Source organism: Bombus impatiens, unplaced genomic scaffold (assembly GCF_000188095.3).
Source record: "Bombus impatiens unplaced genomic scaffold, BIMP_2.2 scf_0135, whole genome shotgun sequence".
NCBI lineage: Eukaryota > Metazoa > Arthropoda > Insecta > Hymenoptera > Apidae > Bombus > Bombus impatiens.
Window position 1 is genome coordinate 2,267,752 of NT_176554.1, and position 11,982 is coordinate 2,279,733.

Genomic DNA, 11,982 nt, shown 5'->3' on the forward strand with positions numbered 1-11,982 from the left:
GAATCAAAATAAATATTGCGTAAATAAATAAATATCGTAACATTGTATAAAGATTTGTTAGATGAATATTCTCTTCGGTTCTTTTTATTAGTTCGAACATTAGGATCCAAGTCACGACTTTAATTGCTCTTCTTCTTGAACACGTAGAATTTCTTTTGAATCAAAATAAATGTTGTACGTATTACATATTGGGAAATTACGCTGAATCGCAGTTGGAATAATAGAGGCACAGCGTTAATTTGTATGTATAAGCGGAGTGCGGGTAAATGAGGTTCTATTGTATTCGCACTACACAGTTGAATCTCGTTTATCGATGAACGACTGATGGACAAGACAACCCGGACAACCGAGCAGTTCCGATAATCGAGGTTTATTGGCTATCAACTCTAGCGCTTCTTATTAGTTCTAATAAGATTTAACTGCTAAGATTTCAACCGCTCCTTCGTTGAAATTTATTTTGGACGCGAATAAACGATTCTAGGTATACGTATGTATATTCGTTATATAACTAGACTGCGGATATTTATGCAAACTTATACTTTTTATGAACGCAATTAAAAGAGCAGAATCTTATCGGTAGGCACAGAATAAGATATGCAAGAAGACAAAATCTTTTTGCGATTTCACGATCTCGAATTAATTAATGCTCATCTGGCAAACGTATTAATCTTTTTCCTTGGTTCTACCAATGCATTCGGGATGTTCGTTTGCGAACGTTTGCAAGACTTACGTAAAACTAACAAGTACGTACCATATTCTTCTATAAAGTGATACAAATCTTGCTTTATATTCGTTCGGTTTGGAATCGATGCCATTTTCTGCTCACAGCGGGAGAACGCAAGTTCCGCGATCTTCCTATATCCACGAAATCCCGCAATGTCACGATTCTCAGTCAACGTCATTTTTTTCTTGTAAGGATGAAAAAACATAAATCGTCCGTCATGTTCACGCGATGTCGCGTGTTTTACGTGAAATTTCGCGCAGTCGGAAAACTTCGACTTTAACTTTCCTCTCTCGCCGATAATGATAGGTGTCCGACGAGAGATACTTCTGCACGCGTTGAAACATTGATCATCGAGCTTGCGGACACAACGCGCGGATTCTCACGCGTTGCATTAACTTTAATAAAGGCAAAGACGGGAAAATAGAGGGTGGGGAAGAAAGACGGAAAAACGAATCGCCAAATATAGACAGACCGAGCCGATACGACGAAAACTCGCGAGACTCGCGGTAAAGCGAACTATTCTTCGGGGAGTTTACGTCTCTACCAATAAAAAAATCGAGCCGAACTTCGGTTAAGTCGAACGTTCATATTTAAAAGCCGGGACAAACGAAGCTATATAGACATGAGCGACGACAAGACGAAACGTGAATTCGAAAAAACGATCGATCTAAATTTGGCTCTCCTGAGATTGGCCGGTGTAGTTTCGAGCGAAAGAGCGAGCAGAGATACGTTGGCGAGCTTGGCGTTCGTTTGCATGACGATTAACACCGTTTCATACGTGTACGAATTTGCAACGAGTTCGTACACTCTGGCCACCGTTTTGGAATCATTCGCGATGATCATCTCACTCGTAGCAGGACAAACGCGACTCGTGATTCTTTTGTGGTTGCGCGATTCTTGTCAAACGATGTTGAACATTTGCGAGTCTTTCTGGTCGACGTTAAATTTACGCGAAAAGAAGATCGTTCAAAGTTACACGAACAAAGCGAAACTATTGAGTCGTTGCTACTTGTTTAGCTGCGTTTCAACTATATTCTTCTACGTGCTGTTGATACAATTTGGCTCTTTGATATTTAGCGAACCGAAGCATTTTGCGAATGTTACGCTTTATGGAAACAATAGCAGCTTTGTTCCGTCGGAAGCTGCGAAATCTCTGCAAGCGACGGACGATAAGCGACGACGTTTACCGTACGCGTTTTTTATCGACGTACAAGAAACACCGTGGTACGAGATCGTGTACGTTGTTCAACTTGGGTCCATGATCAGCGTCGGTTTGACCTGTGTCGGCGTGGACACGACTGGTCCTTTGCTTATTCTGATCGCGTGTGGGTATTTCGACACGGTACGATCTAGAATTGAAAATACCTATTCGTTTGAATCACCGTCATCGCTACCGATTTTGGCGTCGTTGTCAATTGCGACAAAGACGAAGATCGCAACGGAAAGCACGTCGGTTACCAGAACAGAATCGTCGTCAAGGAACGTAGGCATGAAAAATTTGCGAACATGCCTGAACCATCATCAACTGTTACTAAAGTGAGTGCGATTCGTATAACTAGGTGCTTTGAAATTTTTTTTTTAATCGTATCCGTTATCCTAAATGGATACAACGTTTCACATTTCCGTCGCATACTTTATATTTCCTACCCCTAGGCTCAAACGCTATATTCCGTAATTATTACCTTAATCCATATCTTTCACCTTACTTCCCACGTTTAATTTCTCCGTTCCATATTCCATATTTCATATTCCATTTCTCGTATTCTGTATCCATCACATACAGCATCGTTAATCCCACGTTTACCGTTTCACGCTCATCATTTCCCCTCGTGTATCCCACATTCAGTATCCCTAGCCCATATCTGTATTCCATCTGTTATATCGAATATTGCCATGTTCTTCACCCACAAAATGAAATTAGTTTCTTAGAAATTTCCCACAAAAGTCACAGAAAATCGACGCCTCCGAGAAACAAAAATTGCCATCCCACGAAACAAAGTTCGTTGCCTGCGAATTTCCCATAAAACCCACAAGAAATCAACGCTTCCCACGAACCAAAGACACTAGCCCACAAAATGAAATTCGTTTCTTACAATTTTCCCACAAGACCCGCAAGAAATCGACACTACCCACGAGAGAAATTCGCTATCCCACAAAATGTACCTCGTTTCGTACAATTTTTTCACAAGACCCGCAAGAAATCGACACTACCCGCAAGAAATCGACACTACCCGCAAGAAATCGACACTACCCGCAAGAAATCGACACTACCCGCAAGAAATCGACACTACCCGCAAGAAATCGACACTACCCGCAAGAAATCGACACTACCCGCAAGAAATCGACACTACCCGCAAGAAATCGACACTACCCGCAAGAAATCGACACTACCCGCAAGAAATCGACACTACCCGCAAGAAATCGACACTACCCGCAAGAAATCGACACTACCCGCAAGAAATCGACACTACCCGCAAGAAATCGACACTACCCGCAAGAAATCGACACTACCCGCAAGAAATCGACACTACCCGCAAGAAATCGACACTACCCGCAAGAAATCGACACTACCCGCAAGAAATCGACACTACCCGCAAGAAATCGACACTACCCGCAAGAAATCGACACTACCCGCAAGAAATCGACACTACCCACAAGAAATCGACACTTCCCACAATAGAAATTCGCTATCCCACAAAATGTACCTCGTTTCTTACAATTTTTCCACAACACCCGCAAGAAATCGACACTACCCACAAGAAATCGACACTTCCCACAAGAGAAATTCGCTATCCCACAAAATGTACCTCGTTTCTTACAATTATTCCACAACACCCGCAAGAAATCGACACTACCCACAAGAAATCGACACTTCCCACAATAGAAATTCGCTATCCCACAAAATGTACCTCGTTTCTTACAATTATTCCACAACACCCGCAAGAAATCGACACTACCCACAAGAAATCGACACTTCCCACAATAGAAATTCGCTATCCCACAAAATGTACCTCGTTTCTTACAATTATTCCACAACACCCGCAAGAAATCGACACTACCCACAAGAAATCGACACTTCCCACAATAGAAATTCGCTATCCCACAAAATGTACCTCGTTTCTTACAATTATTCCACAACACCCGCAAGAAATCGACACTACCCACAAGAAATCGACACTTCCCACAATAGAAATTCGCTATCCCACAAAATGTACCTCGTTTCTTACAATTATTCCACAACACCCGCAAGAAATCGACACTACCCACAAGAAATCGACACTTCCCACAATAGAAATTCGCTATCCCACAAAATGTACCTCGTTTCTTACAATTATTCCACAACACCCGCAAGAAATCGACACTACCCACAAGAAATCGACACTTCCCACAATAGAAATTCGCTATCCCACAAAATGTACCTCGTTTCTTACAATTATTCCACAACACCCGCAAGAAATCGACACTACCCACAAGAAATCGACACTTCCCACAATAGAAATTCGCTATCCCACAAAATGTACCTCGTTTCTTACAATTATTCCACAACACACGCAAGAAATCGACACTTCCCACAATAGAAATTCGATATCCCACAAAATGTACCTCGTTTCTTACAATTTTTTCACAAGACCCGCAAGAAATCGACACTACCCGCAAGAAATCGACATTCTTTCTCGACATTACGTCTTTAGCTGCCGTTTTTTATGCTGCCAGATTGTGCGAGGATATCGAAAACTTGACAAATATAATGTTTCTGATACAACTGATCACCAGCACGTACAATATCTCATTGATTGGCTTCAAAATAGTCGAGGCAAGTATTCAGCTAGTTAGCCAAAGATTCTTTTCCCTTTTCTTTCTTCTCCTCCTCTCTTTCGATAGCGTGATAACCTTGCATGACATACACTTGGCTGATACTTGACGAACAGGACAATCCCGGCAAGGTCAAGTTCGTCACGCAACTTGGGATCTTTATTATTCAGCTCTTTCTCTGCAATTGGCCACCGGATCTTCTTCGATCGAAGGTAAATTATTCAGGATAATTGTGCATAATATGCTACAGCGGCACGAATCGTCGTATCGTCGATATTTCAAAGATAAAGAAGAGAAACGATCGTTTTTCTACTTGCAAGTAGTAGAAGCAAATATGTAAATACGTTTGCCGTTGTTTCTTTGCGTCGATCGCGTTATTCTCGAAGATTTTCTAATTTTTCCAGGTAGCCTACGATCGATCAAAAGAGTCTACGTACGTACGTTTACAAAATTTTAAACGTTACGACAGGGATATCGAGTCGCACGATTATCTTGCCACGATTTTACCGTTACATGGAATATATTATCTTCGATATAGCACATAGAAATAGGAATACGCAGCTCATGGACGTTTGACCGCAATAAATGCAGCCGCACACTTTTAATCGCGATAGACGTAACGTACGAGTTACTTCGATAATATCCGATTCGTCTGGAACGGTGTTCTTAACGTTGCATGAAACGCAGACAGGATATTTAAGAATTTGGCGAGGCAATACGGTGTTTCTCTCTGAAACATATATACCTTTTCTCATTTACGTAGAACGCGAACGATTTTAACAGAAAATTATTCGCGAACGAACGTAGGTGGAGCAGGTGACGAGTGTCTCGTGCCGCGACCCGCACGAGCCGTAGCGCGAAAGTAAAATTGATAATTACTTTAGATCAAGGTAGTCTAACACGTTTATTTGAAACCACGTTTGCGGTATTTGAAGCGAAAGGCAGTTAAAGCCGCTGTATCTTGCGAACACTTATCCGACCATGTCTTTATATTTACCTAATTATGTTTCTATAACGATATTAAGATAATTTAAATTGTAAACAAAGTCGGCAGTCGAACAAACGTTGAGGAAACGGCGAAACATTTTCGAAGGGAAGATCCCGACGTTTTTTCATCTTCGACGGATATAAATGTAGCGACTCGAATCGAATGAGAATATTTTTCCGTTCGTTTATCGAGCATATTAATTAATCACCGTTCGTCAACCGAATAATTACCATTGTCTATCGAAGAGTTAGTGATCATTTAGTCAACGGAAGAATTTTATATCCATCAGTCTGTCAGTCAATTGTCAATATCGAGATCGAGTAAGATTTGAATAAATCATTATGTATTATTATTATTTATACTTGGTCCATACCTTTCGGCTTTGGACGACTTTCGGTTTACATCTCTTAGCTCTTCTATAATTGTATACAACTGTTTATACTTAACTATTGCACCTTACTTGATCTGTCTCTATATACTAACTTATAACTAACACTCATAACTAAGTGCTCTTTCCGTCTTTGACCTTTATTTCCTTGCTGTGCTCCCTTCCTGTCGTTCTTCCCCCTCGTCTGTTACTTTTCTCTTCTCTATTATCGCTTTCAATTCTGCCAGTCCTTCTCCAGCCTCATTCAGTGTTTCTACCATGTTCCTCGCTCCTCCTGTTATCTCACATTCTTCTAATACGTGTTTCAAGTCCTCCTCTCCTTTTTTGCATAATCTGCATCCTCTTTCTCCCTCCTCGTTCCAGTGTTCCCTTCTAGATACTTTGGTAGCCCTTTTGCTATGTTTCTGTAATATCTATTGTACTTAGATTCCCTCATCCTTTTCTCCCCTCTCCTTTAAATCATTACATATCGTAAATTTACTTTCCAACAACTTTAATCCTCTCCTTGTACCAGTATTCCCGCATATAGCAGATTAGCCGAAAGCGGAGCTTATTGCCAGTTGCATTAAACGTCAGTTAACGTTTCTATCTTCTCGTCGGCAACTAAATAGAACGTAACAACGAGCAGCTTGGACGAAGAACGCATCCGAGCGCAAGAACTCGACGGTGAACAGGACGAATTCGGAGAACGACGTTTACAGGCCGAGACGCGTTTGAGAGGAAAGTTGGACGATGCGTAGAGGTTGCGAGGCATCGAGTCGCTACGGCAGAAAGTAGGAGAACTGCGGGAACAGCTGCTGAAAACTGTCGTTCAGCGGTGTAAAAACGAGCTGCTCGAGAAGGAAAGGCTCAAATGAGGAAAAACGCAGAACTGGAACGGAAGCGTTGGGCATACAAAGGTCGGAACGCTGTTTCAGAGAGAATGAAGAAGCAAGTCGATGAGTTAAAGGGGTGTCTGTACAGACCAAGGACGAATAATAGATCACTCTCTCAGGTGATTATCAGATTTTTTTTTTTTTATTTAAAATTTCACATTCGCAATTTGTTCAATTTGGACATTTGGTAGAATTTTTTAGCTGTTTGATTATCATGTGGGTGGCAACCCCCAATGGGTTGCAACATCTTCGTGTTTGTTAGGATATATCCTTTGTGAGATCTGCTAGGTATTTCCTTTTTAATCTTCTCTCTATGGTTGTGTTGATCGTTTCCGCATTATCAGATTTGAATTTCATTTATATTTATTGGAAATTTAGCGCGATAGAGTATTTATACTTTGCGTTTAGCGAGAGACGTGGTTATTGATTCTTGTCATTTACGTGTTAGGAAAATACATCACATCCTTGTGTCGCAAAAGTGACATAATTTAGAAAACACATTGCAAGAAATTTCCAACTTGTTTTCGAAAAAAAATTGGATGATTCATCCCTTAGAATTTTTTCTGATTAAGAACCGAGGATAAGAGAAACAATCTTTTTATCATTCTCATAATAAGGATATATACTAATACTAAAGTGTCGAGTTTTTAAGGCGGATGCGTTCCTCATCCAAGCTACTCGACACCTGATCCACCTACGTTCGGTTGCGAATAATTTCACCTTAAAGTAATTCGCGTGTTCTACGCGTGAAACACGGTATAACTGAACAGAAAAGTATCTTTGCTGTATGTACACGTACACGGAAAATCTGATTTATTTATACAAAAATAGTGGCAGACGACGAAATTTTTAGAAATTTTTTAGAAAATCTTTAGCGGCGATCTTAGGAAAATTTTTCTTTATTTCGTACAGTTTCGACGCAGTATCGTCTCGCTCGCGATTACTCTAATTTCCTATAAATCTCGGACGCGTATAACTTCGATGTATCGATACATATTTGCTTCGTAATAAATCTCAGACAATCGATAATATTATCAAATGTTTTAAGATTCTCAACGAAGATCCAGTTTGCCGATAAATATTAACGATATTGTATCGACACTATATATATATGTAGTATCGGGGAAAAGGGCCTAAGAAACATCGAGTTAACTACAGACAATGTCGCGAGAGCCGAGGCGCTGTCGGCTCCATCAATGCGTTATCGGTCCTTCAAATAAATAATTTCGCCGAAAAGGCCTACGCGAAAAGGCGACCTTGGCTACGAGCGTCCGCGGAACACGTGTGCGGTAGGCCTAGCAAAAGACAAAAGAGATGCTACAACGGCCAGAGAGGCAGTTGAGAAGCAGAGTGTGAGTCGAGCGGACATAGAGTGTGAATCGACGCGCGACGATATTATAGTCGGTCCTTTTGTTATCGAATATCGCTTATTAAACTACACTAAACTTTAAATCTACCGTCATTACTTGTCCTTACTCTAAGAATCCATACGTTACTACATATATATATATATCGATCCTTTTAGTCGAGAACCTTAAATTATCGACGATGTACGTGCACTGATAATCCGAGGAAATCTTTCCATGTAGCTGCCATGTGTCCGACAAAAAATCCAGATGCGTCTGACGCTTATAGTAATAATAGCATAGTAGTATATTTATTAACCTTAGCCGGTTGGCCTTGCAACGGACTTGCTTACGTTTGCTCTTTATCTCGCTCGTACCGCGTTCCTCCAACTTACGATCAGTTCTAGATTATTTGGTTTATTTGGTTGCTCCTATTGCTAGTTACTCGCTATTCCCATCGCTTGCTTTTGCTACGCTGTATCCGACATAATCTCGCGTATCTGGTGCCTCGTTGTCTTTGATTTTCAGCCGACGTCCGACTCTTATAGAAAATTCTACTTAGAACCTGCGCGTCAATTTCTTCAGCGGTCTCTCAGTCTCGTTCTATGTCTTTCTTTCAGAGCGAAGCTATTGGTCACGCCGGGTATTCGATGCCTTGGTATCGGTATCCCTGCAATTTACGAAATCCGGTGAACATGCTTCTGATCAGAGGTCAAAAACCGGTTCGCCTGACTGCTGGGAAGTTCATCGAGCTGTCGCTGGGAACATTTGCCTCTGTAACTTTCTTTCCTTCTCTGCCCTGAACTTTCTCCCTTCCTTCTCTTATTTTTCTGCCGTCCCTTTCTTTCAGATGATATCCGCCGCTGCTTCGTTTTTCACCATGATACGAAGCATGAACTGACTCTCGTTTCGCGAAACACTGACCATAAAAGCACGCCATCCGGGATACGAAGAAAACGTTACCTTCTTCACGCTCGTCCAATAATCGTTGTATTAGATGTCATTCGAGTATTTCCAGCGAATACGAGTAGACGACTGATCGAATAAACACGGTTGACTGAGAATACAAATCGATCGCAGAATTTCTTTTCCGATTGTTCATCGATCGAAAGAGCGGAGCGAGACGTAGGCGAAAAGAGAAAAGGGAGAGCACGAAGGGAGGAAAAGCACGAAACTGACGTTCGTTTCGCGAAACACCGACGATAGAATCCCATTAATCCCCCTCTTACCTTCTTTCGGCCATCCTCGACCCGACTGTATTTCTCTAACGCTGAGCGATATCCGAGAGTTGCAGAAAATATGGAAACATCGTTGTCGGTACGTATCGTCTTTTGCTTCAATTTCGTGTTAAATATTTTCTTACGATGTCAACGTATGTTTTCGTTTGCTAAGATAAGTGCAAAATGTACAAATTCGAAGATCGCGACAGAGTCACGAACGAGGAGGAACGTTGTTTTCTTCTTCTGTCCGTTCGTTCAATGATCATTAGACTGCGGGCTTTTATGCATTTGCAAAAGATGCGAATAAAAGCGCAAAATTGCACGGAACGCACATAACACGGAGAAATACACAAAATATTCAAAGTATATTCAAATATTCAAAGTGTTCTATGCTACTTGACAAGTGAAGCAATTTTCTACCCAGCTTCTCTGCTCCTTCAATGATATTTCAGAAATACGGATGCATAATCGTAATACTTTTTGTCATCGAACTACAGCATCATTGAACTAATTGTCTGTACGAGCGTGTAGACGATCGAACAGTTCTGGCTGAAAGTAGAAACCGATTTCGAAATTTCATTTCTAATTGTACACCGGTCGAAAGAAAAGAACCAGGCGATGCTGCGGATGAAAGGAGGAAAGGACGACGATAATCGACGCAAAGTCAACTCGTGCGAAGAATAAGAGGAAAGTGCAGAGTAGACGGGAGAAAGGGTTTCGATGTAATCGATCGTTCGAGTTAAAACGTTTCGCGCGTTCCATTCTCGTTTTGATTCGTGGCAAGACGAATCTCTATAGGCGAGCAGAGAGATGTTTCGTTCCGTTGCTCAGGATGTACTTCCTTGTAATGTAACGTGGTACAGTAGTGTCCGGATATCTGGCCACGAATTTGCTCGTGTTTTATTGCTAACTATTGGCTCGGACAAAGTCTCCTCTTTGACGATGATTTAACTACTATTGAATTCCTGGAGCAAGAAATATGTTGTATCTTTTACTTGAAACTGAGAGTTTCTTATATTTCTTTTTATTAGTTATAATTATTTATTTTTATTATTTAAATCAATATACGCAGGGTTGGTCATAGTAGAAATTGCTACACGAAATGATTCTTTATCTAGCGATTTTGTAAAAAAATACTTCAAATGAAATTTTAGTATACCCGAGGAGCCTGATGCGACGAGTAGATTTTCATTTTTCAATATCTTATATCTTCTGAAATATCCGCGTGACCTTGAGTCTTTTAAACAGCACCGTATATTTTTTACAACGTTAGTCGATCCAGCTGAACGTTCTAACAGAGGTATCTTAACTTTAATTTGTCAAATTTAATGCATGAAAAACGCTTCTCTCGAGTTTACGTCGTTCTTGTCGTTTGAGAGACTCAAGATTGCCTTAGTATCCAAAAGAATATGAAGCATTAAAAAAATTTCGCTTCAAACATTTGCCGATGGTACGTCGATAGATTTCCGAGTTTTTACTGATACATAATAATAATAACATATATAATATCCTTCAATTAATATCATCAACCCTTAAATCAGATAAGGATATTGGGCTATAGCGATTTACGCTATAAATTATGTTTATTATTATGTTCATTATAATGTAATTACACAGGTAATTTAATTTAGGTACATACTGGTAATAAAATTAAAGTAAATGAAAAATTCCAAATTAAGTAATTTAAACCTAAATCGTTATGCTTCCCAACGAGTTTACGCTAGCCAAATCGGATGAGCGAATATCCTTGTTCGTTCGGTGTAAACGCACCTTTAGCGGTCAGGTACGCGCGAACGAACGCGCTGCTTCTTATATTGGCCAGAAGAAAGAAAACCACGTTCCTGTTCGTCGACGATACTTGAAGCTGCGTTAGAGAAACCCTATTGGCCTCCCTATCGATGATCACGTCTATCTTATCGTTCGCTATTTTGCTTCTTTTTCTTTTTTTTCTTTTTGTTACTCTTTTCTTCGATCTGGACTACTACGTTTTTGGCTACGGGCGAATCGTTACTCGCGACGTCTTCGAAAGGTCGTTAAGCCGAGTTCTGCTTTGCTTTCGACGCAAGGATGGACAGAGACAAAGGCGAGGAAACAACGAGAAAATTGCTTGACAATTTCCACGATGCGTCGCCTCTGAAACGAATAAATCGGCAGTCGGAACATTTCGTAATTATAAAAATATTCTTAACGCTGTGAACAGTCCTCGGTTCGCCAGCTTTGTCGGTACATGCGTCTAAATTTTACGTTCACTTTTTCTTCCATTTTATACTTTTATATCGTATGTTTCGTCTATGTCTCCCATTTCTCTGCATTGTATACACCAAAGGAATTTTATCCACGCGAATAAATAAATAAATAAATAACCATGATAATTTGTTCGCCTTGAACAGCGTAGAACCATAGCGGACCTGACCCTACTTTTTCAAATCCTCGATCCATTCGTCGACCGTCTTACCATTCTAATAAACAATCCACCGGTCCAGCAACTGCACCGAAAGTCTACTTTTCAATCCTGCGTTTATCCTCGACGCTACCGCGAACGCGACATTCCAGCGTTACTGGAATTCAGATGTGGTTCAGTATCCGATGCTGGCTGAGGCGTACGTCTGCTGTTTTATCCGATTTTTA

The 11,982-nt window shown here is 40.7% G+C and overlaps 1 protein-coding gene across 2 annotated transcripts; it reads left to right on the forward strand.

Annotated features, from left to right (window-relative positions):
- Positions 1–1,047: 1,047 nt before the first annotated feature.
- LOC100741058 (odorant receptor 49b-like) lies at positions 1,048–10,754 on the forward strand. Of its 2 annotated transcripts, XM_003486857.4 has the most exons (5): positions 1,048–2,260; positions 4,439–4,538; positions 4,654–4,749; positions 8,755–8,910; positions 8,985–10,754. In XM_003486857.4, exons 1-5 carry the CDS (start codon positions 1,347–1,349, stop codon positions 9,033–9,035), a joined length of 1,317 nt encoding a protein of 438 aa, XP_003486905.2. In that variant the 5' UTR covers positions 1,048–1,346; the 3' UTR covers positions 9,036–10,754. The 2 variants fall into 2 exon arrangements, 1 of the variants encoding a protein (XP_003486905.2); XR_004461076.1 differs by lacking the exons at positions 8,755–8,910; positions 8,985–10,754 and adding an exon at positions 5,345–5,361 and having other exon boundaries at positions 4,439–4,749.
- The last annotated feature ends 1,228 nt before the right edge of the window (positions 10,755–11,982 follow it).